The 25,612-nt window shown below is 45.4% G+C and overlaps 2 protein-coding genes across 7 annotated transcripts in view; both read left to right on the forward strand.

The window, feature by feature from the left end:
* Positions 1-3,935, forward strand: part of Pstpip2 (proline-serine-threonine phosphatase-interacting protein 2) — an 86,140-nt gene extending 82,205 nt beyond the window's left edge. For 2 of the 3 annotated variants that reach the window (XR_005496027.2, XM_039096774.2), the window contains exon 14: positions 1,860-3,935. The gene's annotated coding sequence lies outside the window, so the exon portion shown is untranslated. The remainder of the gene's footprint in view (positions 1-1,859) is intronic. The other variant, NM_001271281.1, reaches the window with a different exon arrangement.
* A 7,237-nt stretch (positions 3,936-11,172) lies between these two features.
* Epg5 (ectopic P-granules 5 autophagy tethering factor) overlaps positions 11,173-25,612 on the forward strand; it is a 97,589-nt gene continuing 83,149 nt past the window's right edge. For 2 of the 4 annotated variants that reach the window (XR_597059.4, XM_063277498.1), the window contains exons 1-3: positions 11,173-11,327; positions 22,480-23,421; positions 24,962-25,205. Coding sequence is in view for 3 of the 4 variants with exons in the window: in XM_063277498.1 (XP_063133568.1) it covers positions 11,268-11,327; positions 22,480-23,421; positions 24,962-25,205 (1,246 nt within the window). In the remaining variant the exon portion in view is untranslated. Of the gene's footprint in view, positions 11,328-22,479; positions 23,422-23,467; positions 24,048-24,961; positions 25,206-25,612 lie in introns of those variants that run through there. The other 2 variants (NM_001427613.1, XM_039097336.2) reach the window with 2 other exon arrangements.

Below are 25,612 nucleotides of genomic sequence, written 5' to 3' on the forward strand. Positions count from 1 at the left end.
AGGACTCAACATTGCTACCCAATCACAGCTGCAAAGGTGACCACCAAGTGTTCTCTGGGCACACAGCCACAATGTGCAAAATGCTTCAGAAGCCAAAAGCAGCACTGAAGGAAACGCTGTACATTGTAATTTTGTCCAGACAGGCGGAGCCTGGCATGTAACTCCATAGGGAGTACAGCATCGAAGGAAAAGGGGGGGGGGGAACCTATCCTCAAGAAAAAAAAAATTCATTTCTGCTGGGCCTTAGGGTTTCTCATCTGTCTGTAGTAAGACAGGTCTTACATCTTTGGTCAAAACTATATTGACGAGTTGGGTCATTTACATTTTGTTTTCTGATCTTGGGTCCTTCTGGGAGTGACAGGGAGAGTGGGTGGCTGGATGCAGGAAGTCATGTCATGGCGGACCTGGAAAAGTGTCACTTCAGCTCTTCCTGGTATCGATGACATTACTGTCAGTTAGGAAACAAAACAGGTTTTCCGCCCGCCCCTGCTCTCTGGCTATTTGTTAAGTCTTGTGTTCTACTCACCAGATAGTACTGGGAGATTAGCATATCAAACATCGCTTCAGGCCCTCACCACCTACTTGCTGGCTTTTTCCCAGTTAGTTGTAGGACTGGAGCCAAGTTGTCTCAATTAAATAGAATAATTATCTGGTATCAATTTATATGAAATATAAGGCCTTGCGTTGCTTCATAAATATGTTTAAGATGTGAGTAACTTTGCTATAAAAGAGATGGACACTGAAGATGTAGAATTTTCCACCCTCTAGATAGGTGTGAATATGATATATTATAAATTGTAGTCTTTACAACCGGTCATAATATCTTCTTCATGTGTCTGTCTCTCAGAGACAAAGCAGGGACATAGTAAGTGAATCACCCATCACCAAGTCTACTCTCTGGATCATAGCAGAGACGACAGCTGTGGGACCAAGCACTGGCAGCCCCAAGAGCTTATTAAATAAATTATATATATTTATATAAATACACATTTTACTTCTTTGTTTCCTGCTCATATCTTGATAAAGCCCAGTGCTACAAGCTTGAGACCAGCATTTGATGTAGATCTCAGGTTCCCTTGCATCCAGGAATCTGATGTGTGAACTCGAGATGTTAATGCCTCCATATTTAATGAGCAGTCTCTCTCAAACTGTATAATTTTAATGTCTGCACCAAGGTCAATGAATAGAGACTCAGCTTGTTAATAGATGATTGACACAATTTCAGAGAATTTTAAAAGTTCTCTCTCCTCTCTCTCTCTCTCTCTCTCTCTCTCTCTCTCTCTCTCTCCTCTCCCTCCCTCCTCTCCCCTCCCTCCCTCCCTCCCTCCCTATCTGCCACATGTGTGCAGTTGCCCGCAGAGGCCAGGAGAGAGTGTTGGGTCTCCTGAAGCTGGAGTGACAGGCAGCTGTTAACTGCCTGAGACGGGTGTTGAACTTAGGTCTTATGGAAGAGTAACAAGTTCTCTTATCCACTGGGTCATCTCTCCAGCCTCAGTTTCAGAGAATTTTAAGGAAAGGATCCTGGTTTAGTTAATTCAGTTCTGCAATGTATTACACTCTTCACATATTTGAACGTACCTTATGGGTTGAAATTTCCCAGGAGAATTAGGCATTAGTAACTTGTTCAGTAGTTGTTGATCTTGGGTTTTATTTCTGTTTTTAACTCTAATATGCTTAGTAAACGCAGATTATATAATTTTTGAATTTAAAACACGTGCATCAAAAATCTCAGTGCACACGGTATTACCATGAAGACCTCCCGTGGCGACTCTCTGCTCGCTGTTTTCCTTGACCAAACACACTCCTAAGTTGGTATGACTAGGTCATTCAGATGAAATGTCTGTGCTGTTTTCTTTCAGAAAAGGAAGCTTTCCTCAGCTGCTGCTTCTGTGACACGAAGAGAGGCCCCGAGAGCAGCATAATCCATAACCAAATCTCATCAATCATGAAGACTTTGATGTGAACCGTTATCAAAAAAAATTCTTTTTTGATATTTTAAATTTATAGTAGACTCAACCTAGCTGAGTAGAGTTCTGCAGAGTCCTTTTTCTTTCTCCCCTCGGAGAGTTTACATACTGTTCCAGAAGGAAGAATTATTATTTCCTGGCTAGTTACTAAGGTTGTGAGTGTTTTCTGTCGGGGAAGCAAAGCCACTCTGGATTCTGAGTGTTGGCTTGAGCAGGGGTGCAGAGGATGGTGCCAGTTTCCAAAGAAGCAACTTGGGCTGTGGGAAGGAGGGCTGTTTTTGGACACAGGGGCCCCCTCCCTCCGTGGTGTGCTGTTTAAAATTGCCTTTGTTCTTAGCTGGAAGAGGAAGAAGCATCTGACTGGACTCGCTCCTTTCACAGATCCAGCAGTGTGAGGAGATCAGTTTCCTTACAATCCCGACAGCCAGCGACAGAACCCGTCCTAGGGCACAACTTTCTGGCACAGTGCTGGTCTAGCCCTTTGTGCGGCTGCCATGCTCATGCAGACTGGGTGAGGAGTGAAGATGCTGGGCAAGCATGGTGACCTGAGCTCCATCCCTGGAACCCACATAAAGGAGCAAGTGGACGACCTGCTCCATATTGGTGCCTGGCCTCCACATGTGTGCATGGCAGTGATTGACATGTGCAGGTGCAGACAACCCCTGCCCAGACACATACCCACACCACACACACACACATACACATACACTCACACACATACAAACACACAGAGACACACACACACACAGACACACACACACACTTGCACACACACATACATACACATACACTCACACAGATACAGAAACACATTTAAAAAGGATATTTGGCTAACATTTTTTCAGCCAGTAAAATGACTAGAATTTAAATGTCAGAATTATTTTTATAAAAAAAATGCAGCGTACTGAATAAACCACAGACACAGACACATGCGCAGAGAGCTTTTAATCTGTGAGGCCCTGGATTGTAAAGTGCCCTCTTGTCCGTTTCTAGGAAGGTATGATGGGGCTGCCGATTACGTTTGTGGCAGTCTGTAGACTGATTCTGAGACAGGAAAGTTGAAAAAAAAATAGATTCAAAAATATGTTATTTTAATGATTCCTCAAAAGGATTTAGGATTTTTAAAGCCCTTATTCAATCTCAAATATTTACAGAAAGTCTCCTCCTGCTGTGCTCTGGAACATTTAAAGAGGCATGGCTCAGTGGTTAAGAGCGCCGACTGCTCTTCCAGAGGTCCTGAGTTCGATTCCCAGCAACCACATGGTGGCTCACAACCATCTGTGATGGGATCTGAGGCCCTCTTCTGGTGTCCGAAGACAGTGACAGTGTACTCACACACTTGAAATAAATAAATCTTAACAAAGAGGCATTCTCACAGCAGGACGTGGACACTTAGGACAGAGTCTTTAGTATTGCTTCTTACTGGCATGTTGTAAATGTCTGTGTGTCTGTGCCACGGCATAGGACAGTCACATTCCTGTCCTCTGTGTAAGAGCTTTCCCCAGGACGTTGGACAAATTGATTTAAATAAGATTGAACCCTGGGCCTGGTAATCTCAGCATGCGGGAGGCTGAGGCAGGAGGCTGGTGAGTCTGAGATCAGCCTGGATACACGGTGAGAACCCCTTCCCCACACAGAGATCAGTTATTTCTCAGCTAAGATGCGCCCGGCTGTGGCAGCCTCGCAGCACGGCAGGGGATTTGCACCAGTTGGGCATCATTTTGAGGAACTCAGGTTTGCAAAGGTCCATCGACTTCCCCAAACTGGATAACCTCAGGAAGTTGTCTATTGCACATAGAAGATTCTGTTTTTAAGTATATTATTTATTGTTGGCCTTCAATGATCTGTATTTTCTATCAATCAGCATAACTGATGTGAGCGTGTTTCATGAGTGTAAAATAATATTAATTTTATGGCTTTTCCCCCTGCTTGACATGAAGTAAAATAAAAGTTTCTGATGATTTGGGATTTAATTTGTATTCGTGTGTTAAATGTACATCTCCTCTCAGATGTACGTACTTCCTTCCGTGTGTGTGTGTGTGTGTGTGTGTGTGTGTGTGCGCGCACACACACACACGTATGGTATGTGTAATATGTATGTGGTGTGTGTGTGGTGTGAATGTGTGTGGTGTATGTGTGTGTGGTATGTGTGGTGTGGTGTATGTGGTATGGTGTCTGTGTATGTATGTGGTGTATATATGTGTGTTGTGGTGTGTGTGTGTGTGTGTGTGTGAGAGAGAGAGAGAGAGAGAGAGAGAGAGAGAGAGAGAGAGAGAGAGAGAGAGTTAGTTCGGGCTCCCGCCGCTCTGCACGTGTGGACCGCTCTGCACGTGTGGACCGCTCTGCACGTGTGGACCGCTCTGCACGTGTGGAGGTTAGAGAGTTGATTACCTTGGGTGTTGCTCACTGCCTTCCACCATGTTTGACACGAGGTCTTCTGTCACTTGCTACTGTATAGCAGCCTAGCTGGCTCGCTTTGGGGAATTTCTTGGCCCTTTTTAAAGATTTATTTCTTTATAAGTACACTGTAGCTGTCTTCAGACACACCAGAAGAGGGCATCAGATCTCACTACAGATGGTTGTGAGCCACCATGTGGTTGCTGGGAATTGAACTCAGGACCTCTGGAAGAGCAGCCAGTGCTCTAACCGCTGAGCCATCTCTCCAGCCCTACTCCTACCCACACTGTAGAAGTCCTGGGATTACAGATGAGCCTTACTGCATCTGGCGTCCATGTGAGTTTTAGGGATCAGAACTCAGGTCCTCACACTTGCAGGGCAAGTACTTTACCCACTGCGCCATCTCCGCGTAGTCCCTTGCCTCTCCCCTCTTCTCTCATAGATCTAAAGCACTTTCCTAGCATCTAATCAGTAAACAATATATCCTACGGTATTAAAATTTCATGACAGTGGCAATTAGGGACATGTTTAGAGGAACAATAATGAAGATACTGAGAAACACTAGTCTAAGGCAATGTTAAGTGCAATTTCATATGACATGTCAGGCCCTCTGTAAACTGGACAAACACTGTGGTGTCAAGGGCAAACCCATTCTTTGAGTCCGTTCTGCTGGGGAGAAGTCTTCCTCTTTCCCCAGAGTAGAGAAGAATGGATAGTTTCAGTTCACTGGCTGGCCTTTTGGAGGCATGGTACCATTTAGAGTTCAGCTTCAGCACACAACAGTAGTCACTACATCACAGGGGGTCAGCGGACGGTCCTTGTGTAGTCTCATTTCTCTAATGGTGAATGTTCTATGGCATAGCAAGGAAGCACCGGGGTGGCCCACTCCACTGGATGAGTTATCCTAGTTACACAATTCTGCACCCCCTGCTGTAGCCGTGGCGATTTCCTTAGAGGTACTAGTAAGAGATACAAAGTTGCACATTTTTTGCTAATTTGCATAAGCCCACCCACCCACTTCTCCTCTAGTTCTCTGCCTTCCGTCTGCCCTGTTCAGCCCACCATCCTTCACCTTGGGTTGTGTCTCCCCTCACCGTGGCTTGGTGACCAGCTGAACAGATTTTGGCAGTGTAGCAGCAGGCCACACCCACATAAACAATGAATGCAGAATCGGGCTATTCTCAAACCATGCCTGAGCCTTTTCCTTCCCCTGTCAGCTGGGTTGAAGGAATTGCTGTTAGACAGATGTGAGGTAAAAGAGATGGCATAAATGCAAGAGAGGAAGGCGACTGATGCGTTTGCCTCCTCTGTCGAGGCAAGGTGCTTGAGCCTTGCCCGCCCATTTTGAAGCAGGTTCTTGCTGTATATCTGTTTTAGTTAGGGTCTTACTGCTGTGAACAGACACCATGACTAAGGCAGCTCTTATAAGGACAACATTTAATTGGGGCAGGCTTACAGGTTTGGAGGTTCAATCCAGTATCATCAAGATAGGAGCATGGCGGCATCCAGGCAGGCATGGTGCAGGAGGAGCTGAGATTTCAACATCTTGTTCCAAAGGCAACCAGGAGAAGCCTGGCTTCCAGGCAGCTAGGATGAGGGTCTTAAATCCCATGCCCCTAGTGACACACTTCCTCCAACAAGGCCACACCCACTCCAACCAGGCCACACCTCCTAATAGTGCCACTCTCTGGACCAAGCATTTTCAAACTGCCACAGTGTCTGAGGCTGACCTTGAGCGCAGGATCCTCCTGCTTCTGCCTCCTGAGTGCTGATCTTCTGGTAAGTACCACCACTCACAGGCAGAATGGACTGTTTCCAGTGTACGATGGATGGCCGATGTGCCTGCCGGACCACTCATGGGATCTGAAGGAACTAGAGCAATGTAGAACTGACATAATTGCTTTTCATATTCATATTTACACCGTGCTTTTTACAAAATGCCTATCCTTGCTGTTTTTGTTGACCTCTTTAAATGCTGTCGCGGCTGCTCCGTGGCTCCTCCGTTATTCTCCGGGTGTCCTAGATTGTGATTTTCCCTTGGTGGCAGTGACAGCAGCTGGTAAATGCTGTGTCCAATGACAGCCTTAGGGCTATGCTTACCACATGGTTTTACATGCTAGTATGTTGCATCAGCTCTTTTGCCTGAGTTCCTCCTGGCAGTAGGAGAGGCCTCAGTGAGGGCAAGGCTGCAACTCAGACATGGTCAATCACCATTCTTTTCCAGCGACAACTTAGGCTTCTGGCCGGCTGGAGCCACAGCATGATTCTTTAAAGTACCGTGTCTGGTGTCAGCTGTCTTAGCTTGAAGTCACCTAGAAGGACGTCCCGAGAGAAGGATTTGAGATCACACAGTGTAGGAAGTGGGTATGTTAACCAATCAAAGAGTACACATGGAGGGACCCATGGCTCCAGCTGCATATGTAGCAGAGGATGGCCTTGTCGCATATCAATGGGAGGAGAAGCCCTTGGTCCTGTGAAAGCTTCATACTCTAGAGGAATGCCAGGACAAGGAGTCAGAAGTGTGTGTGTGTGTGTGTGTGTGTGTGTGTGTGTGTGTGTTTGTTTAAGCACCCTCATAGAAGCAGGGGGAGGGGGAATAGGATAGGGGTTTTCCAGAGGGGAAACTGGGAAAGGGGATAGCATTTGAAATGTAAATACGGGCTGGAGAGATGGCTCAGCAGTTAAGAGCACCCGACTGCTCTTCCAGAGGTCATGAGTTCAATCCCCAGCAACCACATGGTGGCTCACAGCCATCTGTAATGAGATCCAATGCCCTCTTCTGGTGTGTCTGAAGACAGCGACAGTGTACTTACACATAATAAATAAATAATTCCTTAAAAAAAAGAAATGTAAATACATAAAATATCCAATAAAAAAAGAGAGGGGAATGAACACTCTATTCTACACACACACACACACACACACACACACACACACACACACAGAGGAAGTGGGTACATGAAACAGCAGTGAAGGAGGAAATGAGATTAGGAGAAGGACATGGAGAGAAAGCGTGCTTTCAGGGCTGGCAAGATGCTTCAGTCCAAAAGGTGCTTGTCAAACCAGTCTGAGGACTCAAGTTTGACCCTTGGAACCTACGGTAGGAGGAAAGAGTTGATTCCTGAATGTCCTTTGAGCTCTGTGCGCATTTATGTCTGTGCCACATGGACACAGAGACAGACAGGCGTCCCTGCCTCTCTCTCCCTTTGGAAGTTGCCATTGTGGGGGACTGGGCTTTACTTTCCCTGGAGGAAACTGGAAAACGGGACAACGCAGACCAATCAAAGGATGACACTGTATTAGAAAGTTGGACCTCCCCAGTGACTTAAACAAGAGAGATTCACTGTCACAGTTCTGGGGCTTGCCATCAGCCATCGAGACATAGGCTGGTTCAGTCTGAGGACTAACATGGATGAGTGTGTTGTGGGCCTTTCTCTCTGAATTGTAGACAGCCATCTTTTCTCTTTCCAGGGCTTTCTTTCTATGCTTGTCTACCCCCTCCATCAAGGATAACAGTTGCACTGAAGATTCATCCTTAGGACCGCCTCTCTAAAGATCCCAACTCCTAACCAAGCCTCATTCTGAGATCCTGGGGCTTTGGGCTTCAACGTGAATGTTTGGGGAGGGGACATAATTTAGCTCATAGTTTTATTTCTATGCTAACTCCTAAACTCATCAGTTGAGGGTTGGTCCTGGTTTGCTTTATTTTCCTGACACACCCAGCCTACCCTGTATGTGGCCAAAGTGGGCTCTGGCACAGGTTGCTGGGGTTGGGTATTGGACATTCAGAAATGTAAACGCTTAGCTGAGTGTGGAGGGTCCATGCCTGTGATCCCAGCATTTGAGAGGTTGAGGCAGGAAGTTCAGTAGTTCAAGGTTAGACTGGGCTCAATGAAACCCTCCTTAGAGAGCGAGTTGAGGGTAGAGAGAGCTAGGTTTTTAGAGAGCTTACCCAGTATACATGAAGTCCTGGTTTTGGTTCTCACCATCAGCAAGGTGGTATACGCCTGTAATCTCAGCACTTAGGATGTGGAATTAGAAAGATCAGAAGTTCATGGTCTTTTTTTTTTCTGTATAGTGAGTCTGAGGCCAGCCTAGATTGAGAGGAAGATACTTGTATCTGCGCTTGCTCTCTCTCTCTCTCTCTCTCTCTCTCTCTCTCTCTCTCTCTCTGTGTGTACGAGCAGAAGACTGTGAAAGGAAGAATAATAGAAAAAGGATACTTCTGCATGTTTTTCCCCCTATGGAAACAACAGTCTGCTAATAGAAGAGATCACATTTGTGCAAGAATCCGATAAACAGGCAAGCTGGATGGACCCTTTTAATTTACATGCTAACGGCCTCAAGATACTGAAAGAATTCTAGCTTAAATTACCCAGATTTCACATCAGTTTCACAACCTGTATTTAGTAATCAGGAATGATAAAATATGACCACCTACAGGGTGCTGTTCAGGAAGTAATTGACTACAAGAATCAACTTCTCAGAAATACTGTGCAAGAGTTGTCACTACCCGAGAATGACCACCAGAGGGCGACAGAGATCCCGGCATGGGATCATGGAGGTGTATCATCCAGCCAGGCACAACAGTTGTCCTTTGAACCCTTTCATGACATGCCCTGTTCCAGACATGGGCTGACTGCTATTTCATGCTCATGTCAAGTTGTTTGCAAGGCCATAACATGAGAATCCCAGTCCTTTTATGGATGATTGACTCTTTTTTTGTTCTTTTTTTTTTTTTTTTCGGAGCTGGGGACCGAACCCAGGGCCTTGCGCTTCCTAGGTAAGCGCTCTACCACTGAGCTAAATCCCCAGCCCCTGGATGATTGACTCTTGTTCAATTGTTTGGAAATGTTCTCTTGAGGTTCAAAGTGTTCTTACTGTCTCAAAGTTACAATGAAAATTAATTCAGTCTATTAGAGGGAAATCTGAAAAACATTTATAGAAATTAAGAACAAGATTGTCTCTTTGATGAACACTTCACGCCTATGATCTATCTTATAGAAAAATATACACACAGAATGGGTATCCTGGCATAAGCTTGTAATCCTAGTAGTTGGACGGCAGAGGCAGTGTGATGTCTGTGAGTTCAAGGCCAACATGGTTTACCTTCAGAGTGACACCCTATCTCAAAAGCAAAACCAACAAGTAGAACACACACACACACACACACACACACACACACACACACACACACACGCGCGAAAGCAGGAGGGCTATTTGGGAGGTAGAAAGGATCACTAGTGTTAATTCTGTTTTGTAGAACAAGTAGGTGGTACTCGGAGAACTTTAAAGACTAAAAGGATCAGGGGCAGTGAGAGTGTTCCAGACTAGGAGATGACCAAGGAAACCATATGGATAGTGGCTAGGAATGGTGACATCTGTGTGTAGTTGTAGGCACTCAAACTGAGGCAGGAGGATGACTTGAGTTCAGGGAAATGATGAAAAGTTTTGGATAGGTATGTCTACCTTTCTCCTTAAAAGGTTACATGGTATCCTGTAAACATACAATTGTGTATGTACTAACAAAATAAGGAAGACAATATATAGACAGATTTGCATAGGGTTCATGAAGATACTATGCCATTTTATATAAGGGATCTGAGGTTTTGCATTTTGGCCTTTGTGAAGGCAACATCAGAGGTCTGCGGGTCCTAGAATCAATTCTCCTAGGATTAGTATATGCAAAGGCCTGGACCACCAAGTCCATCTACATTCTAGGAAACGATATTTTTTGTTATTGAGAATTTGGGGCTACAAAATTGGGGTGTAGCTTTATGGCACAGAACTTGTGAAACTGGAGGTTTGGGTTAGTACTTAGCTCTGTGAAACAAAACAACTGTCTCTTCCAAATCCCCTACTCCAACCCAACAAACTGTTTAATATAATTCAGGGACAAGAATCACACAGGAGCTAAAATAGCTCAGGTGTGGAGCACTTGCTTAGCATATACAAGGTTCTGAGTTCAAGTCCCCACAGCACATAAAACACTAAACAAAGATTTACCTATAGAAAGAAAGAAAGGAAAGAGAAAAAGACCAGGAAAGGTGGCACAAGCCTTTTATTTCAGCATTCCAGAGGCAGAGACAGGTAGATCTCTGAGTTCAAGGCCAGCCTGGTCTACAGAGCAAGTTCCACATAGAAGAACCCTGTCTCAAAACAATAACAGCAGCAGCAGCAGCAGCAGCAGCAGCAGCAGCAGCAGCAGCAGCAGCAGCAACAACAGTATGCAAAATGTACACTAAATACTTTCCCCCTCATTTCTTTTTGCCTTTTTGTCTGTCTTCTTCTAGCACATGCTCCTTATCTAGCCTGCAAATTTGTATAGTAAGTATCACATCGAGATGTCTGCTAGAACCAGGTGCCTTTCATAACTAACCAATTTAATTCTTGTGACTTGGAGATGGAAGTGTCATCATCCCCCTTCTACAAAACAGCAGGTAGGAGTTCACTTTGGATGGACATAACGTTTCTTTCCGGAAACCTAACGTAGATTTAGGCTGACTCGAATAGGTATCAAAATCAGATTGCCAAAGCCTCTTCTGGCACTTCATGGTCCATGTCGAACGTCTTTCTGCCCGCTGTGGAGGCAGAGGGGAGCTCTGAGCACCATCCTGCGGCCAGCCGCCGAGCTTCAGTTTACGGTTCACAGGGCGTGGCTGGAGGCGGGGCGAGGGCTGGGCCGGGGCGGGCCCTAAACAAGAATGGGCGGAGCCTTTCGCGCACAAGTAGTCCCTTACTAGTTTGTCCCAAGTTGCAGCCCGTACCGGCTCCTGTTGCTCCTTCCCTTGCCCAAGTGGTGGAGTGTTTGTCACGTGACATTCAGGAGGCCGGAACTGGGCGGCTTGCGTGAATTGCAGGAGTTTGACAGAAACAGACCGCGACGTCGCGGAGGCAGAGTGTATGGCGGAGGCTGTGAAGCCCCGCCGGGCCAAGGCCAAGGCCAGCCGGACCAAAGGCAAGGTGAGGATGCTGTCGCTCCCTTGCGAGCCCTCTGCAAGCCGCGGGTCCCGTGGAGTCCCGTGGAGTCTCGTGGGTTCGGGCTGTCAGGATCGCTTGGCTGTCGCCCTGTCCTGACTTCACTGGGCTTCCTCTCTTTTGCTCATCTTCTTGGCTTCCCACAGCAACGCCTGGCTCCGTGCGCCGAAGCAGTTTTTTCCTCCTTTGCCCCATCTTTCACTTCCTATCTTATCCTCTGTAACATGGGAACAGGTTCTGGAAATGCACGGAGACCGGACGTCCTTCGCTTGGGAAGTATGGTTTGTAGACAGCAGTGATGTGTCAGACCTCTTCGTTTTCCAAATTTCAGAGCGACAGTATTATTTCCCGTGTACCCGATTGTTTTCAGTGTGCCGCGAATATACAAAAATCAACACAGGGCAGAATCCAGACAGCAGGGATGGATTTGATTTTTTTCTGGATTGTTGCGCGTCAGTGTGGTTTTAGGTTGCATTTTGAGATTTTCACGTTGCTCCTGTATATTGCTGAGGCGAAGAAATTCAGTTCTACCCTAAGGTGGTGGTCAGACCCATCTCTATCTATAACTATGTATATTTAAATAGGCTTTTAATTATGTAGCCCTGCCAGGCCTGGAACTCGCTATATACCTCGAACTCCCAGAGGTCCTGCGAGCCACCACACCAGTCTACCATAACTTTGATTTATCCAAAACAGAATTTACACGAATTGAAACCAACAATGAAGATGGTATTATTGGTATAGAGATTCCCTTCCTCAGAATTGGTGGCGTTACTGAGCCCAAAGTATAGCTTTTTGTGTGTTTGGGAACAAGTTTTAACTGATTTATGGGAACTTCATTTAACAGAGTGTAAATGAAGTATGTGGATCACTTTCTGTAAGGTGGTATGGATTCAAAGGCTTAGTTCAGGAAGTGGGGTGTCATGTGATGTTGTGTGGACGTTGCTGTAGCTTCTGGCTTTGTCTCAGTACCTGGCCTACATTCCTCAGTGTTAAATACCTGGTAGGTGACTCCAGGATGACAGGTTGTGGTCATGTATCAGGTATTTACTACTGGATAATTTAGATATAGCCCTAATAATGTTTCTATTCTTCTAGTTTGATCGTCTGTAAAAAATAGCACTTCCCCCAATTCTGAGGATCTGGTGTTCATTTATTTCAGTAAACATAGTTTTAAGAAGAACAGAATCTTGAATTTGGATTTGCCCTGAAGACTTAATTGATTTTGTAGTAAGGCAGAATGATGATGCCAGAAGTCATGAGACTCAGCTGACTGAAGGATGAGGATGAGTTCAAGGCCAGCTGGGGTTCATAATGAAATCTAGGTTAGCTTGATGTTATATGAGGAGACCTGTCTCAGAAACGTTGTATCAAATTGTAAATTCTAACAAGCTACAGGTGTGTCTGGTAACTGACCGGGTGGATTAGGATGTTTCCTGGTCAACCCTTCCCACCTGTGCTGGTGGGCCTCCTTCCCCTGGCCCACTGCCTAGGAAGTTGTTTTCTTCCTTTGTTTCTTCTAGGCATGGATTATTGTTGGAATAAAGTTGGGCAATGCTGTATATTATTATTTAAGCCTCTTTTGTGCCTTGTGAAATGCACTTATTGTTTCCCACAAAACAATTCTATCCATTTGGGATATAGGAGAAAACCCTTAGGCCTCAGTGGTGCCTATAGTCAGGAGAAGGCAAACCAAACCCAACTGAACAGCCCCCATCCATATTGAGACACATGCTAGAAGGTGATGTCGTAGAAAAAGAACAACCGTGGTAGAGGTTTGGAGTACTTGTGAGAGGCTTGGATGGGTTGCAGTCTCAAAGAGTTGGGCAGTGCAGTCCTTATTCAAGGGGACATTTGTTTGTTTGTTTTGAGACAAACCCTCAGTTTGAGACAAACTATCAGCTCTGGTTGTTCTGGAACTCACTATGTAGATCAGGCTGGCCTTGAACTCTGCACGTCTCTGCCTTCCAAGTGCTGAGATTAAAACTATTTGTTCCCTTCCACCCTTGTTAAGGAGACTTACAAATGAAGGTGTTGCAGATTGGAGGCATTAACAGACCATAGATCAGTGTGTTCTGTCCTTGAAACTGTAACGGGACAGTGTGGCTAGGGAGGAGTGAGTGGACAGTCAGAAAGGCAGACCCTTGTAAGGAGTTTGGCTTTTCCTCGTGTGACATTAGAATCAGTGTGGGCTTGAGCAGAGGAGGGCAGAATCTGACTTAGGCTTCAAGGAAAACTCTGTGCTTGCATGGTTGAAAAGAGACTATTAAGGGGTATTGATGTGAAAACAGTTCAGATTTCAGAGGGAGTAGGAGATTCATTCTAGAGCCAAATATTCATGCCTGCGGCCTAGGAACACAGACTTAGGTTACCTGGAACATACATTCTAGTGCGGTAACAGTTTCATTAAGGTTTTATAGTTAATCCAAGAAAGTCAGAAATCAAATAATTAAAAAAAAATGTACCCGTGGGACATTAGGGGGTTGGGTCACAGTGAAGTGGGGAGTCTGCTCTAGGCCTCAGGGTTGGTGGGAGCCAGGGCTATGTAAAAATTTGAAATAAAAGTTTGTTAGTAGCATAGAGGTGTATTGTAGGGTTGGATGTGTGAATCTAGTTTTCTGGATTTAGCCTGAGGCTGAGATGAAAATTTGCCAGTAATTAACACATAGTTGTGCAGATGGTAGAGAACTGGAGGATCCAGAGATGGAGGCCAGACATAGCCTCTCATGCAGGGCAAACGGTGCAGGGCATTTGCAGGGCATTTTCATAACATGTGAAACACTCCGGGTTCTGTCCCCAACACTGAAGCAATAGCAAAGCCAACAATAACCATACTGATGGCATTTAAACCAGAAGCTGAATTGTTTCACTTTGGATTAATGCTTTAGTAAGAAGGCTGGTAGGATGGCTCACTTGGTAAGGGAATTTATATGTGAGCCTGGTGAGATCAAATCTCAGGACACAAAGAAAGGGAGAAGGAAAGAGCCAGCCACTGAAAGTTGTCCTCTGACTTCCACAAATAAGTTCCATCTCCCCTGCCCAACCCTGTTTGTCTCTCTCTCTTACACATTCATTCATTCATTCTCTCTCTCTCTCTCTCTCTCTCTCTCTCTCTGACACACAGAAATGCGCATGCACACATATATTAATAATAGATCAGGAAGTTAGAAAAGAAATGGCTGGGAAGAAGAGGAGCCAAGAAATGAGCAGACAGTGAGGTGGGCTGTGCTCCCGCTGAGGCTTCATGGAGAATGTGGGTCTTGGAAGCTGAGGGAAGAGTGTGGGAGGGAGGGAGAGATCAAGTTGGTAACTTGCCTCAGATGAGGGAAGCAGGGTTGGCAGGTGACCAGAACAACACTAGAAAAGTAGCAGCCCTGGGGACAGTAAGAGCCCCATCCTCACAATGCCGTCTACTTGTGTGTGGCAGTCTTTGTCCAAAAGAGAGATGGTAAAATTGTCCCCAGAGCTTTGACCTGACACTTGTGCTGGTGTGTCTATCTCTCCCTCCTTTCAGTTGGTACTACACTAGGCATCGTGCTACGTGTGTAGCATGGATCACACACTTGGTCGATAAACCACACTGGTTTTAAAACACTCTTATAACAAGCATTGAGCCATTGAGATTTATAAGGAGTCCCTCATTGTCTTTTAAGGAAAGAAAGGAGTTCTAGGTTTCCTTAAAGGAGTATGCAGAGAGAGCTGGAAGGCATAGTTAGACATTTCCACCCATGTTTCAGAACAAACATAACTGCACAATTATTTTCCCATTGCTTAAAGAAGTACGTACATGATAGTGTGCACATGCACATTCAGAAGTGGACACCTTGACTTCGGTCTCCGGGAGACGCTGTTAGTGACAGCGCCTGTGTCCTTCTAGTTTAGCTTTGCTCTCTTCTGCCTTACAACAGCAGTCCAGAGCATTTGACTGTGACAAGCTCAAGGTTCAGGAGTACAAACATTTCCAAGACCAGAAATTATGTAAAAGTTTTAAGAAAGAATATGAATTGTGAGCACAAACATGAGCAAATTCTCCAAAAGAGACGATTGTTTCCCTCAGAGGAAGAGGGTACATCAATAACAGTTAAGAGAAGCTCTATGGGGGCTGGAAAGATGGCTCAATGGTTAGCAGCACATGGCAGCTCCGAACAGTCTGTGACTCCAGTCCCCAGGAATTAGACACCCTCTGCAGCACCAGGGACATGTATGGTGCATGGGCAAAAGACCCATACACATAAAAATAATATTCTTAAAATAATAAAAGTAAGTCACCTGGCTTTGTCTCATGTACTTGTGTGATGCTGTGTTTAAGTAGATAATAGACAAGCTACCTACCATCTTGTCAGGCAGTACATTTTCTCCCCTGCCTACCTTTCCTCAGAGATGCCATTCGGTGACTACAGAGGTCATGAGGGGTCAAGCTCTGATTGCTTGTGTAAGGCACCACAGAGCCACTGGGTCAGCTCCAGCACTTGGGCTTGACAGTTAGAGAAGAGAGGGGCTTGGACCTTTCATTTTTGTCCACTTTGTCCCTAGTTAAGTGTGTCCCTCCGTATTCATTATTGACTTACATTTCTATATCACTTCTAGATGTTGTTGTTGCTGAACGATTTTTAGTTTTTATCTTCCGGTTGTGCTGGGGATTTAATCCAAGTCCTTCTTTGAATGTGAGTGCTACCACTGAGCTAGATTTATTCTCAGCCCTGAATGATTTTAAAATCGTTTCTCTATGTACAAAAATTGTATTGAGGTGAATAAGGAAGAAACACAGATTGTTTTAATCCACTTGGCTATTTTTATATCTAAGGGCTGGAGACTGGCCCAGTGGGTGAGGGCACTTGCTGCTCTTGCAGATCCGGTCTGGTTCACAGCACCCATGTTGGGAGGCTCACACTCTCTCATAACATAGTTCCAGGACTCTTGATTCCCCTTTCTGGCCTCCATGAGTACTGTGTGCATGTGGCTGCACATCCAGACAGGCACATGCGCGCGCGCGCACACACACACACACATTAAAAAAAGAAACAAATTTCTTAGAATTGCAGAGACATGAATTTTTGTGCCAGTGGCTTGTTAACACACTGAGTTGTTTAGATCTTATTTTCACAATCTGTGGTGATCATTGTATTCACAATATGGCATCTAGAACCTTTTTCCCTACACATTTAAAGTAGGCAAAGTACCTGGAAGTTGACTGGCTTTACCAAAGTGGAGTTGCAGTAGACTCCCACCTTCCTATGGAAGTTCTTCTGAATTATTCGTTTTTCATACACCGAGGACTGTGCAAGCCTCTGAGTGTGCCAGAGTACATGGTTCTCGTAGGTGTTCGTCGGGTAGTGTGATGGCTTCATCTTGGAATCCTAGCACCTGAGAAGGAGTTGAGCATACAGCTGATGCTGGCTCTGGCCAATTACAAGTGGTTCCTGCTAGCTCAAGAAATACTAACCACAGAGTCAAACACTGAGGGCTTTGGACCTACAAGGTCCCGAGACACCGTCCTGCTCTCCAGGCACGTGTCTGTTCGGGCAGGCAGAACGTAGTCATCTGGGAGGAAGCTGCCACAGAGCTGACTGGTATCCAGTATTTCTTTCTAGCAGCCTTTCCTTAAACGCTTTTCTTTTTGAGCTTCAATTTGAGAAAACTGCTTGTTCCAGCAAGCCTGCTGAGCACGCACTTGACAGATCATGAATCCTTACTTGTTTTCATGTAGCGTTTTCTTATCTATTGTTTGACAGTTGACGGGTTGACTTTTGTTAGATCCGCATTGTTGGCTGACCTGGATCTAAGGCCCAGCTGCTGTGAGTGTGGGATGAAGGAGTTTGGAGATGCACATTGAGCCTTGAAACATCGTTATCTGACATCAGTGGGAGGGGAAGCCTTGGTTCTGTGGAGGATTGATGCCCCAGGGTAGGGGGATGCTAGAGCAGAGAGGTGGTACTGGGAGAGTGGGTGGAGGAGCGCCCTCATGGAGGCAAAGGGGAGGGGGTGAGGGGAGTGGGATGAGGGATATCATTTGAAATGTAAATAAATCAAATGCTTAGTTAAAAATAAACAACATAGTTTGTGAACAGGAACACAGGCAAAATCCCAGAAGGAGACAGTTGTTCCCCTCAGAGGAAGCAGGGTACGTTAATAGCCGTTAAGAGAAGTTCTGTGAGGGCTCAGTGGTTAGCAGCACTGGCTGCACTTTCAGAGTACCTGACTTAAATTCCCAGCGCCCACATGCAGCTCCCAACTCCAGTGACTCCAGTCCCCGGGAATTCGACACCCTGTGCAGCACCAGGGACATGTACAGTGCACAGGCAAAAGATCCATACATATAAAAGTAAATATTATTAAAATTAAAATAATAAATAATAAATAAAAACTAAGTTACCTTGTCTCATGAGTGTTTGTGTGGCTCGTGAATGTTGGCAGCTGTAATCCTATCATGTTCTGCTTCACAAACACCTATCTTCTCCCAAATATTCAAAATAACTTATTGTTTTGGCTATTAATCTGTCAAAAATTTTTTTTTGCTGGAGATTCAGAGCAGAATAATTAGCAAGCATAGGTGATTTGTTTGACTCTCTTGCTTAAAATTTGACAGCAAAACTGAACCATTTTAGTGATTTCATTTGGGCGCTTAGTTTGTTTGAATGTAACAACTTTCTGTTTTCTTTCTCGGGAGACCCATCTCTCTGTATCTCCCTGACTGTGTAGACCAGGCAGCCTGTAGCTCACATGGAGCGGCCTGCCTTACCTCCTGAGTGCTAGGAGCACCTCTATGCTCAGCCTTTAACATAATAGCACTTTACAGTGTTATGTAAATAAAATCTCCATATTTAAAAAAATCCAGCCTGGCCTATTACTGTGTTACCTAATGACTTTTTATGTGTAGTGTGCGTTTTGCCCTTCCACCTTGTGAGGGTTGTGTGTTGGACTCAGGCTGTTAGGCTTACCATAGACGCCTTTACCTGCCAAGCCATGGCGACAGCTCAGAGGCATTCTTTTAAGACCACAATTATAATTGTTTGTTAGTCGCTCTTTTCTATTGTGTCTCTGAGGTACAGCCTCATGTAGCAGGGTGACTGGAATTCTCTGTATCTGAGGATGAGTTGGAGCTCCTTATCCTGCTGTTTCCTTCCAAGTACTGGGTGTACCACGGTGCTGTACCATCATAGACATTTTTTAATTTTTTAAGATGATTCACTGTCACATTTCTGTTAGTATTATTGTACAAAATAATGTGATATTTTCAAACATGCATGTAACATACTTTGATCATATTTACCCCTCATCCATCCAATAGTTATTTTTTATTCTACTTTTTTGAATTATTTATTTTATATACGTGAGTACAGTGTCCCTATCTTCAGACACACCAGAGGGCATCGAATTACAAATGGTTGGGAGCCACCATGTGGTTGTTGGGAGTTGAACTCAGGACCTCTGGAAGAGCAGTCAGTGCTCTTAACCACTGAGCCATCTCTCCTGCCTCATAGCTTTTGATTTTTTATTTCAGACAGTGTCTCTCTCACTATGTAGCTCTGTCTAGCCTGGAACTCAGGGATTTACCTTCTGCTATCTGAGTGCTGGGTTAAAGGTGGACTCCACCAGGCCTGGATCACAGTTACCTTTCCTTTGAGACAGGGTCTTACTGGCCTTGAGTTCGTAGTCCTTCCCCTGCCTCTGCCTCTGAGTGCTAGGAGATATCTATCTCCACTACTCCTATTAATTATCCAGTTACATAACCACGTCTCCTGTGCCACAGAAGGGCTTATCAAAACTAATAACCGGAATGTAATAATGTTAATTAAAAAATAGAACATATTTGCATTTTAAGTTTTCTCCCTGAATTATTAGTTTTTGTCCTAGGATGCATTCTGGAATCCCATGTTGGTGCAGTTAGCAGCTCTCTAGTTCCTTCATCCTCAGTCCCCTGCTCACCCTGTCCTTTTCCTCCGTCTGTCTCTACAATGGAGTGATTTTGTAGGTGGTTTGATTTTTCCCGTGCTAAGTTGAGGTTCTGTGTTGGTAAGAAGGACACCACTGCCTCTCTTGGAACACTGTATCAGGAGAGGAATGCTTTCCTGACAATGCTAACTCACTCACTTGGTTATGCTGTGTTTGCCAGGATTCTCCATTGAAACTCACTATTTTTTCTTTTGTAATTATGAAATGCCTGAGTCTGTTTGTTACACTTTTGCTCAGGTTCTGGCCCAGTCACTGTCCCATCTGTCATGCCTGTGGCATCGGGTCATTACTGCCACCGTGGTTTAAACATATCCTCAAGGATGGCTCATATGTTCAACAGTTGCCTCCCAGAACAGTGACGCAGGAGGAGCTGCGGCCCAGCAGGCTATTAGGGATGCTTGTTGTAGGAATTCACGGGGCTCACACCGGACCCTGGCAGTTCTCAGGAGGGTTTTTACAACAAGCGTGAGCTCGTCCCCTGCTCACTCCAGCTTCCTGTCTCCTGCAATCCTTCCCTGTTTCTGGAGAGTTTGCTGTCGTGACGTCATGTGACTTGAAGTCCTTACAGATGAAGCACCGTGCTTTTGAACTGTGGTCTCAATATACACCTTATACATATCCAGCTTTAAGCATTCGATTGCCAGAATGGCAGATAGGCTGGCACCTGTGGGGGTGGGGTGGGGATGGTAACTCTGTTTTTCCTGTTCCTTGTATGTTTGTTGCAGTTCTGCATGCAAGGGTGGTCACCTCCTGCTCACTGGGTTTACTTTTCATTTGTTCAGTATTTATTTTAGATTGTAGGCTCTTGTTTTGCATGCTATACTCTAATGCTATGGTTTGCTGTTGGTTTGTTTGGTTCTTGAGTTACTGCAGCCTTCTCTTGGGTTTGGAGGGAACATGTTGGTCAAATGAAGTCACACGTGCAGGTCTGTGACAGTTAGAGACGGTTTCATTTTGCTTAGCCTCTGGTAGGTGATCCATTTAAACATTTCATCTTCATTTTTGGATCATAATTTGTTGCTTATTGTGGTATCTTTTCTTTTCAGATTACATTAGTGAATGTTCAAATTGAATGTGCTCACAATGGGCAGTACAAAGTATAAGACTGAGTGTCTCTGAGGTGGATTTGCATTCCATCTGTTAAGTGTGAGAGTTTTTTTTTTCTTGAAGGAGGGAGGGTTTTCTTTTGGGCCTCAATGTGAAGGAGTTGTACATTGTAGAAGTAAGGCCTGGTGGCTCTCCTGGTGGCAGCAGCAGGAGGAGGAGGCAGCCACTCTCCTCTGCAGTGGGGATCTGAGACAGGTGACTGCTGATGCTCAGTTTGTTTCGTGCTTCACTGAACATGGAGGCACTGCCCACAGTCATGACAGGTCTTCCCACCTCAGTTAATCCTCTGAAACCCTTCTCACATCTGTGGTGTGTCTGCCGGAATGATTCTCTATCCTCTCTCAAGCCCACTTCTCCTCAACTTGACAACAAAACATCATTTTAAAGTCATAGCATTTCATCTTTGGCCTCACATCAATCATGGTCATCTAATAACTAAGATTGCTTTAATTCAATTAAAAATCCCCATAGTCTTGATCATGTTGAACAATATTTGGATGTCTAAAGTCTAGACTATCCTCTGAGAGTCCAGATAGTTCATTAACTGTGAGCTTGTATAAAAGAAAAACATGATACAAACCTCATATATAAACATTCTCATTCCAGAATAGAGGAAAGTGGGCATAGGTCCAAGGAAAGATTGTTTTGTCCAAAGTTAGATATGAACCAAGAGATCAAACACCAAATTCTACAGGTAGATATCCAGCATCAGGGCTTGTCATCACATCAATGGAGGTCCATCAGAATGAGCTTCAAGGACCCACCAGCTCATCATTAGGAGTGCATGTGACGTCATTCTTTGGCCAGCTCCAGTCTATAGACTTGCTTGGTGGATGTCCAGCATGCTGGAGTAGCCAGTGTACCTGAGGCTTTACCTAAACAGCTTCCTGCAATGCCGTTTTCATCCCTTCCTCAGGGAATTTGTCCCTGTCATATGCTGACAGACCGCAGTCCCTTTGTGGAACCACGGTATAAATTTCCACGACCTCCAAATTCTTGCATCCTTCGTACCTGCAAAGCTGTTAGCACATGATGACATTGCTGGTCTCTGCGGCCATCTCACCGTGTCGTCTCCTCACGTTCGAGTTCAGCTGCAGCAGCCTCGTGTGCCATTGAGGATGCCCAATGCATCGTTTTGAACCTGGGATTCCTGTGTTTCATTTCTAGTTCAGGCCTTCTCTTTTCACATCAGTTTACAAATTTATAGTTGGGGATTTCCTACGCTGAGTTACTGTCCTCAAGGGAGCTTCTCCTGTTGTCCCAGTGAAGAGAGGGAGGCTTCTTCTTAATGGAGGCAATCCCTCCACTGTTACTGGTGTTTTCCAACCCAGCTTGTGTATGGTTTGAATTCGCTGTCACTCATATTCTCACTGAAATGCATCTTTACTTATTAGGAAACTTTCACAGACTCATGTAGAGAAGAGGAAGAGGCACCTTTGGGAGTATACATTACATCCTATGAATGCATTCCATTTTAAAGTAAATTTCTGTTAGCCTCTGTTCAGTTATGGTCCCAGTTCAAGCAGAAAGCATGGCAGAAGGAGCACCTTTATAGGGTGCTAAAGGCAGTGGGGAGGCTGATTCACTGGGCGCGGCCCACACCATACGTGGTCAGCAGGCATGGAGCTTGCTGGTTGGTTGCTTTTGGTTTCCATTATCAATTGCTGACGACTGCGGTGGGTTTAGCTCTTAGACTTCAGAGGTGCTTCTTTGGGGTCTGTTCATGGTTGCCACATGTCACTGAGGAAACCAAAGTTCTCTTATTAATAAACAAATTTAGAACTGGACACAAAAGAAACTCAAGGGCAGTTTTACTAGAGTTTAAGAGAAACTAAACGGCAGTTTAGGTGACAATCCTGGTAGCTGCCAGGAGAGAGAGAGAAAATGCAGTGTCTCTTAAGTGAGGTCTTAAATGGAGACAGATGGCTCGTTGAGGAAGGAGAAAGCTTCCTAAGAACAGAGTGGGCTGGTGAGCTGAGGAGAGCCCTCAGTGTCAAAGTTTAGATATTTAGGGATAGCTTAAAGAGTCTTCACGCTGAACCATTAGCTCTTGTTATATTTCTTACCTTGCTTGTAGGAAAAGAAGAAGCATGAAGCCCTTCAGAGCTCTGACGCAGCTCTCCTTTCAGAGACGTGTAGAGAGCAGGGAATCCTGTCTCCAGCTTCTGAACTCAAAGGGGATGGACTGAATGTGTCGGCTGCTTCCCAGTTCCACAGCGATGTGTGTGGATGGAATGAAAGTGAAATGTTTGATATACCACTCACCTCCTTGACTGTAGTAGATGAAGGACCCCCGATACAGGACACAGAGGACCTAAAGGACAGGGGCGAGGTGGCAGCCCGTGATGGAGATGATGAAATCGAGTTGAAGGTCGACCCTGGAGACAATGTCAGAACTGAAGGTGACCCTGGTGACCCTTCCAAGAACTTTCCAGAAGTAGAGGAGCGCACATTCATGCAATGTGGGTCTCCAGAAAACACACTGCAGTCTGACTTTCCCTGCACTCAGCAGGAAGGGGCAAGTTCACAAGTCAGAGAAAGTCCGACTAGGAAAGAAGATGCGAAGGCCCTTGGCTGTTCAACGGTGCTTCAGGATGTTAGCTTGCACAGTCCTTATGAAACCAAAGAAGTTCCTCAGCCACCTAGAGTGAAGAAACTCTATCCCGAGTTGCCGGCTGAGATTGCTGAAGTACCATCGTTGGTGGCAGTGAAGCCATTGCTCCGTAGTGAGCGACTCTACCCAGAACTCCCATCGCAACCGGAACTGGCACCCTTCACTAAAGAGCAGCTCAAGCTCTTGGAGCCTGGCTCATGGCTGGAAAATGTTGAGTCTTATGTAGAAGAATTTGATAACATTGCTCATCAGGACAGACATGAGTTTTATGAGTTGCTTTTGAATTACTCACGATGCAGGAAGCAGTTGCTGTTGGCTGAAGCCGAGCTGCTCACTCTGATGTCTGACTGCCAAAATGCCAAGAGTCGACTGTGGAGCTTTAAGGATGAACAGATGGCCGTGCAGGTACCGTGACTGTGTGTGTCGAGCTTCAGAGTCTAGGAGGTTGGCAGTTGAGCTGCCTTTCCCGAGGTGCTGTCTAGGATTTGGTCTATGTACTAAACTTACACTGGCCCTGGCTTCATCAGTCCAGGGACCACATGATCAAATGGCCACGGGAGCAGGCATATAACATGTAGGGGAGGGGCAGAGTGGGGTGCATCTCAGTGGAGAAGCACATGCCTAGTCTGGAGGGGCCAACAGCTCTTGACATCTAATTGACACTTTAATGATTGTGAGGAGTAGGATTGCTTCATCTCAGGATTTCTCAGAGAAGCAGGAATCTGGATTTTTGCATGAAGGATGCTATCTGGCAGTGTTGGCAACTAACTAAATAAAAATACACGCAGATACATATTCTACAGAGTTCAAGCCAGCAAGCCACGTCTCAAGATAAAATTCAGTCCATAGACTCTACGCTTTAGATTTTGGCATAATGCCACAGATGTGTAGTCAGTGGACTGGTTGGAAAGTGATAAGGAAAGTCCATTAGCTGTCACCCCGCCCCCAGGAGACCAGAGCCAACATTTCCTAAGGACCCAGGAGGGATGGCAAGGAAGAGAAGGCCACTTCTGACAAGTTTGCCATTGAGGGTAAGCTGGAGGAGATTCTGGTGACACATGTGACTTGCTGACCCCTACCTCTTATTTGTACAGAGCCTTGCATATCTTTTTGTAGATTCTGTGGTAAGAGACACATTTGGAAATATTAAAAAAGAAAGGAAGGTGGAGGAAAAGCTCAGTGGAGAAATCAGAGCACTGTTGCTCTTGCAGAAGACCCTGGCACGTCTTCATCCCAGCACGTGTGTGGCAGCAACCTAATGACTCTAGTTCCAGGGGACCCCGTGCCCTCTTCTGCCCTCCGTGGGCAGCTAGGCGTACACAATGTGCAGACGGAACAGTTGTACACATAAAATCTAAAGAAAGGATGGACTAGCGTGTGGCGGGAGGAATTGGTACAAAGGAGAAGGAGTCCTTTTGAGCAGACAGAGTGAGGTAGACCTAGAGATATTTTGGGCTACTGTGGAGTTGAGGGAATGGCACGTTGGCCTTGGTATTCTTAGCATAGAAAGTAAGATACCAGTTGTGAGAGTTTTAGGAATACATATTACTGTTCACTGACTTCACAGAATCATTTTTTAAATGATCGATTTATTTTAGGTATATTGGAGTTTTGCTTGCATTTCTGGGTGAAAGTGTTAGATCACCTGGAGCTGGAGTTTCAGACAGTTGAGACCTGCCATGTGGGTGCTGGGAATTGAACCTGGATCCTGTAAGAGTAGCCAGTGCTCTTAACCACTGAGCCATTTCTCTAGTCCCATTGGGTCACTCTTTTCAGTAGTGCTTTGTATGTACAGTGTTGGCTCTCACTGTGTCGTGTGTACCATGTTGGTCCTCACTGTGGTCTAGGCTCTTTGAGATAGTGCCAGAGCCTGTAAGTCTTCCACCGGCTGCCTGACTGCATGAGACGCAGCCGGTCTCACATTTCATCCTTTATCTTCCACTAGGGTATCTGTGCAGATCAAGTGAAGGTTTATGGTCATCACCACTACCAGAGAGTAGAGATGAATGAGAATGCCCTGGGAGAACTGAAGAAGCTATTCGATGCCAAATCTGAGCACCTCCACCAGACCCTGACCCTCCATTCCTACACTTCTGTGCTTTCGAGGTTGCAAGTGGAGTCCTATATCTACACACTGCTCAACAGCTCAGCCGTTCTGAGGTCTGTAGCAGTTTATCAGGCAGACAAAGGTACGTAAGCCACGGAAGCTTCCCTCTTACAAAGATTTATTTATTTATTATATGTGAGTACACTGTAACTGTCTTCAGACACACCAGAAGAGGGCATCAGATCCCATTACAGAGTGTTGTGAGCCACCATGTGCTTGCTGGGATGTGAACTCAGGACCTCTAGAAGAGCAGACAGTGCTCTTAACCACTGCTCTTAAGCCACCTCTCCAGTCCCCCTCTTACACTTAACTGTGAAAAACAATTGAGGGTGCAGGCCTGCGACATGACTCGATCCTAACTGGTCTCAATGTATCCTTGTGTCTTTTTCCTTCCCCCTCAGTAGCAGTGTAGGAGCAGGTCTGTTTACTGACATTGCTTGAGGAGTGTGAGGCCTCCTTCCCCATGTCTACCGTTTTCTTCCTTCAGGA

The sequence above is a fragment of the Rattus norvegicus genome, chromosome 18 (genome assembly GCF_036323735.1).
Source record: "Rattus norvegicus strain BN/NHsdMcwi chromosome 18, GRCr8, whole genome shotgun sequence".
Lineage (NCBI taxonomy): Eukaryota > Metazoa > Chordata > Mammalia > Rodentia > Muridae > Rattus > Rattus norvegicus.